The sequence below is a fragment of the Colias philodice genome, chromosome 21, assembly GCF_061535455.1.
Source record: "Colias philodice isolate Cphi_HAF_F1 chromosome 21, ilColPhil1 Martin Lab GWU primary, whole genome shotgun sequence".
Classification (NCBI taxonomy): Eukaryota; Metazoa; Arthropoda; class Insecta; order Lepidoptera; family Pieridae; genus Colias; species Colias philodice.
In genome coordinates this window covers 1,679,210-1,685,689 of record NC_143106.1, presented here as the reverse complement: position 1 = coordinate 1,685,689, position 6,480 = coordinate 1,679,210, and the positions used below count along the sequence as shown (strand labels likewise).

The window sequence follows — 6,480 nt, the reverse complement described above, 5'->3', positions numbered from 1 at the left end:
CGGTGCTGTTTTATCTGATAAAGCGTAAGGCACAGACAGATTTGAATATTATTATTAAATATGGATCTAACATATTATTTATTTATTTATAATTCTTTATTGCACAAAGTATGAGAAAAAAATAGTAGGTATGTTAAAAGAAGTAGTACCTATTATAAAACATAATTTGCACAAAGGCGGCCTATATTTTAAAGTCTAAATTTTATAGTCTAACTGCTAACACATTTGCTGTTGACTGTCGACTATTTTTAAAACAAACATCTCAATTTATCCATTAGCTGCCGCATCATATGCGACGATTATCCAATAAAAGGATGCAATTGCCGTCAAGGGTAAATACCGCGTGCATTCGCGAAACATAACATCATTCTATAATGTAACATATAATTTCCTAAATACAAAAATCATAGATATTTTTTGCAAAAGTTACCAGGATACTAAGTAGGCTGAGCAGCCCTACCTACATTTTTGCAGTATTGTAGTCGAGAAATTATTATGCTTGTTCTCAAAATTTTTTTTCATATAGGTACATTTATAATGGTAGTTTTGAATCCATCCTGCATCATCACACTTGTATACTGAAGCTTAGGAGATAACTAAAGAATTTTTTTTTCATTGGTCACTGTAAACAAATAATTCTATACCAATATTATGATTTATAAGCTTACTAGCGGTCCGCCCCGGCTTCGCCCGCGGTACCTACATGTTTAAACTATCCTATCTCTCAAGTTGGATCGAACTGCACATGGTGTGCGAATTTTATTATAATCGGTTAAGTGGTTTAGGAGTCCATTGAGGACAAACATTGTGACACGAGATTTATATACAGGGTGTACCAAAAAGTAGTGATGAACGGAAGCTGAGAGGTAGAGGACCTAAAGGGCTATCCGAATCACCCCCATGTATGTTATGCGATTTTTCGTATTTTCGGAGTTATGACGTTTTTTTCAATTTTTCACCTATCGCCGAGTACGATGATATTTTCACTCATGCTGACGTCAATGATTGCGGAAGATGCTTGATTTTTTTTGTGTGCTAAGCTGAAAGATAGGCCAATTCAGTATGGTAACATTTACTATGGTTAGATCTTTGAATGGAATAAAAAAAAGAATTAAATGGCAAGAAAGATAAAATTACCCAATATGTTCACCACTTCAAGGGCCCGTAAAAAAATAAAATCACATAAAAAAAGTTTTCCGTTTGACTTTTAAAAACTTGCTCTATCTATCAGATAGCTACCCTGAAAATTTCATTTAATTATTCAGAAGGCTTCAATCGAAAAATTTAAATCTAAATGTGGTAAGTGCAAAAGTTGAATTAACTTGATGATCATTAAAACCAATAAATAGGTGTTTAATTACCAGAAATTTTTAAAATAACCCCGCTGTTGCTCAATGCAAGTGCGACATCACCGTAAAAAGTTGTCTTTTAAATGTCTGAATGCCCTTTTATCATTTTTAATGGTTTCTTCTGCTACTATGAATTTCCGGGTTATTTCGTCCAAATTGTGGCATTTTCTCAAGTAGCCGAGGTCTTTTTAGTATTCCCATTGAAACAAATCAATGGGGTTTAGGTCGAGGGACCGTGGAGGCCAGGCTTTAAGGCAGGCATCACCGGCGCATGCGCAGGCTGCAACGACCAATCCATCTTTCAGGGTATCTTTGCCCTTTAGCCTGGCCTGCACGGTCCCCGGACATAAACCCTATTGATTTTTTTCCTTGGGGATACTACAAAGACGAGAGACTGCCACAATTTGGACGAAATAACCCGGAAATTCATAGTAGCAGAAGAAACCATTAAAAATGATAAAAGGGCATTCAGACATTTAAAAGACAACTTTTTACGGTGATGTCGCACTTGCATTGAGCAACAGCGGGGTTATTTTAAAAATTTCTGGTAATTAAACACCTATTTATTGGTTTTAATGATCATCAAGTTAATTCAATTTTTGCACTTACCACATTTTGATTTAAATTTTTCGATTGAAGCTTTCTGAATAATTAAATGAAATTTTCAGGGTAGCTATCTGATAGATAGAGCAAGTTTTTAAAAGTCAAACGGAAAACTTTTTTTATGTGATTTTATTTTTTTACGGGCCCTTGAAGTGGTGAACATACTGGGTAATTTTATCTTTCTTGCCATTTAATTCTTTTTTTTATTCCATTCAAAGATCTAACGATAGTAAATGTTACCATACTGAATTGGCCTATCTTTCAGCTTAGCACACAAAAAAAATCAAGCATCTTCCGCAATCATTGACGTCAGCATGAGTGAAAATATCATCGTACTCGGCGATAGGTGAAAAATTGAAAAAAACGTCATAACTCCGAAAATACGAAAAATCGCATAACATACATGGGGGTGATTCGGATAGCCCTTTAGGTCCTCTACCTCTCAGCTTCCGTTCATCACTACTTTTTGGTACACCCTGTATATTAAGATTTAGATTTGTACCTCTACCAGAGAGAACCATAATTGATAATATAGAACATACACATATGCTTCAGATAAACCTAGTTATCTAGTCTATAATAGTATAAGATACACGAAGCTACCAACCACATACCAATACTCACTATTTTATGGTAAACAAGAAACATATTATAAAACAGAAAAAAAATATGCAGTTCATTTAACACTGTATTCAATAAGCAAGAAAAAATAACATAAACCACATTGCCTTATATTAATTTATTTTCATAAATACTTAAAAACTAAACTTCAATAACAGTATAATATTCGGCAAGAAATATTTCAAACATTGACTTAGATTAATTATTATGATGTATTCAAGTAAAAAATTATTAAAAAATAAATTCGAAAAATGTATAAAATTAAGTACATTAATACTTAATAGTAAAAAAACTTAACTAATAGTTTGGTAATTATTGTTATTATTCTTTTTGGTTTAGAAAACTAAGACATAGTAACTACTTTTATAAATGTTTTTGGTAAGTATGTATATAGAAGTTTATCAAATATGTATTTGGTGGATTTTTCTTATATCTAGAAAATAAATAAAAATAATTCACAATAGTGAACATAGTATAAAAAACCTATTCTAGTTTGTACAGAAAATCTAAATCTATTATTATAGAAAATTACATATTTTGCTGGATAAACTTCCTTTCATTTATGCAGTTTTCCAACTCATCATGGTATTTGTCAATTTTGGAATCAAACCCTGGACTTTGTATATCACAGTCAAAACTATCTCCAGTTATTATTTTTTCCCTGTTTAATGTTGAATCAAATCTGACTTTCTTTCCTGGTGTATATGTTTTGTTATGAGACAAATCATTGTCATTTGATCTTTCTTTCAGAGGTGTTACATTACCATTTAATCTAGTATTTCTTATTGTCTTTATAGTTTCATACTGTTCATCTTCATTCTCAATCAGTTCTTCTATTTCTATGTCATCAGAATTATCAAGTTTCAAAGCTGGATTTTCGATACCGGAGTCTTTTTTCTCAATTTTTTCTTTCGGCGGTTTTCTGGGGACTTCATATGGATTTAGAGTCGTGTTGTGTTCAATTTTGTCACCTTTGAATGTCTTTTTCAATGTTTTGAACACTTTCTTTGATAGTTTGTTACTAGCTTTTAGAATGTGGTGTTTCAAATCCTTTTTACTGTCTGTCGATTCGTTAGATGTGTTTGATTGGAGCATCTTGTTTAAGTTCATGATATCTAACGCGTTAAATTTCGAAACGTCGTGACCAAGGATTTTGCTTTGCTTGTTGTAATGTGGATCTTCCACATATTGTATATCATCAATATTTTCGTAAATAGGACTTTCTGGTCTGTATTCTACATTCTCATATTCTGGACAATCTGTGTTCAATGATGACTCATTTACAGTAGATATTGTACTATTTGTATCATTCACAAATAATCTCCTAGGCATCAAATTCTGTGGTGCAGGCATTTCTATTGGCCTTGTTAAAGCTTCTTCGTTATATTCCATCTCATGTGTATTAGCATTTTCATTTAAAAATGGATTTTCTCCAGTTGTTTCTTCATTTACATCTAAATTCGGATCTAGGAACGGATTTGTATTTTTCTTTGGCACAATTTTCTTCTTTGTTATTATTGTTATAGTTTTTATTTCCATTATATTGCTCTCATTTAAATCATCATCAAAATATAATGACTTATTGGATGTTTGTGGAGAATCTAGAGCGAGTCTGTCAATGAAACTTAAATTGAGATTTGTTGAATTATTAACAAATAGTTGATTTGTGATATTTGTTTGTATGTTTGTTGTGTTATTTATAACAGAGAGATCATTATTTTCAAGTTCATTATTGGATTTTTGTTCTAAAATTGATATTCCAGAATCGACTTCCGCTACACTGTCGTTAAGGCTACAGTGATCCATATCAGGCATAGTATTTTGTTCAATAACTTCAGAAGAGTAATTTCTTGGCGGTACAGGCGGTGTATTGATTAAATTTGCATAAATAGGTTCGTCTATTTCAGCACTGCTTTCAGCACTAGTCTTTATAGGTGTTTCATATGCTCTTATATTCTTATTGACATTCTGAAGCTCTCTAACTAGAAATTCGTTTACAGCTGCCTTGCTGATCCCCAGGTCTAAAGCAGTGTTCTCAAATGCAGCTATATCACAGCTCATTGTTCTTTTGCGTCTCTTATTAGGTGTTACTTCCATGGCTGTGTTACACATAGGGTCCTCATTGGCGAGCAAGTCCAGGGCAGGGTTCAAGTATACATTGGGTCCGGTTTTGATTTTTCGTTTTGCTGATCTGACTTCAAACTGGTTGTTGTCGACTGGGTTCATTATTAACTGAAATAAATATAATTGAAATTTAATATAGAATAACTTAGGTCAATCTGTAACCAACATTTAATTGAAAGAGATAGATATTTGCATGTTTCAATTGCTATAAATACACGAACAATGAATATTACATCAAAATCAAATATGTATTTGTAATGCTTTCAAAATAAATTACATATAAACATTACAGGAAAAGTAAACAATCTAATAAATGTAAAATTTATGTGAACTAATAAAGATAAAGTAGTAGTATAAAATTGTGTTGATCGTAAGTACGCAGTAAGGAAATTGAATACCAAAAGCTTTTGAAGCGAAAGCTTACAAGTGCAATCGATTCACATTAATTAAATTATCTTGATGCATGAAATTCGCACACTAATCTCATGTATAGTTTATATTTATTAAGTAAAACGTTACAAATAAACAGATTTCATTCATATGTTATGCTAAATTTATTTTTTATGTTACGCTCCACTACACTTACCCATTTAAGCAGTTTTGTCCTGTTTTTAAGCCAGAATTTACTTCACGAATAATATACACAGTTTATTCGTATCAAATATTATACCACGCACTTTATTAACCACACTTTTCATTCATAATTTTATACTTGATAACAATAAACTTCCTTTAAAATTTCATACAAGGTTTGCGGCAGGTGTTCAGTGACGGTTATTTTATTGACATGTTTTTATGGAGTTAAATCGAGTTTGGATACGAGTACTTTTGACGGAGTCATGTCATCTGATTCAAATTACCCAATTCCTTCTTTTTGAAAATTAAATCATAAAGAATATAGTATATAATTATGTTCATAAATATAAATTGTAATTGTTTATCTCGATATTGTTCTTTTCTATCGTTAAAGAGTTGCCGTTTAGTCCGATACGAAACTGCTAATATATTGCTTTAGTGTATGACTATATCTCAATAAATAATCTATTAATCAATAAACAGCCGTATTTTCAAAAGGGGAGAATCTCTTTTGACGTGACAACGTCTTAAATTAGGTTGCGACTGGGAGTCACTTATGAAAAAGTGTAACGCTCGGTAACGTTACGATGAGTCACCGAACGAGAGAGAGGCCCGCCGAATGCCTTGCGTCTCTCTCCCACTCAACTATGATCGAGAAAAAGACGTTGTCACGTAAAATCTTCGCCCGTAAAACCGACTTTACAGGCAACCATTTTTTTTTTTTGTTTCTTAGAGCGTATACGCACTATGCGGGTAGCCGCATTGCGGGTAGCCGTCCGGCTGACCGCAAGCACAATTATGTACGGAATATTCATTTCTATGCGCACTGTGCGGTCTGCGGTAGCCGCATCGCAGTGCGCATAGAAATGAATATTACGCACATAATTGTGCTTGCGGTCAGCCGGACGGCTACCCGCAATGCGGCTACCCGCATAGTGCGTATACGCTCTTAAAGGTTTCTTACATCCGTAGACAGAGAAACCTTTGGATTCTCTGTCTACGCTTACATCAGAATAGGTACCTGTTTTTATATTAGTTTCATTCCCATTCTAATATTGTAGCAAACCTTCACATGCTTAAAATTGATACTAAATAAAACTTTTGGATTTGAATTTGACTGCTTTTTAAAATAAGCAGCACAATTTAAAATTGTCAATCACTTTTTAAATAAAGTTTGTAAAAAATTTACTTCATATCAATCCAACAT

At 32.8% G+C, this 6,480-nt stretch overlaps 1 protein-coding gene across 1 annotated transcript; it reads right to left on the bottom strand.

The window, feature by feature from the left end:
- Positions 1-2,886: 2,886 nt before the first annotated feature.
- On the bottom strand, positions 2,887-5,465 carry LOC149478674 (uncharacterized). The gene is made up of 2 exons (XM_089708571.1): positions 5,284-5,465; positions 2,887-4,805 (listed from the first exon to the last, which is right to left on the bottom strand). The coding sequence occupies exon 2, from the start codon at positions 4,797-4,799 to the stop codon at positions 3,102-3,104; it is 1,698 nt and encodes a 565-aa protein (XP_089564697.1). The 5' UTR covers positions 4,800-4,805; positions 5,284-5,465; the 3' UTR covers positions 2,887-3,101.
- Between the last annotated feature and the right edge of the window lie 1,015 nt (positions 5,466-6,480).

What these genes read in the sequence shown, in the direction of transcription:
- LOC149478674 (XM_089708571.1), bottom strand. Translation starts at nt 4,799, where the DNA reads ATGAACCCAGTCGACAACAACCAGTTTGAAGTCAGATCAGCAAAACGA.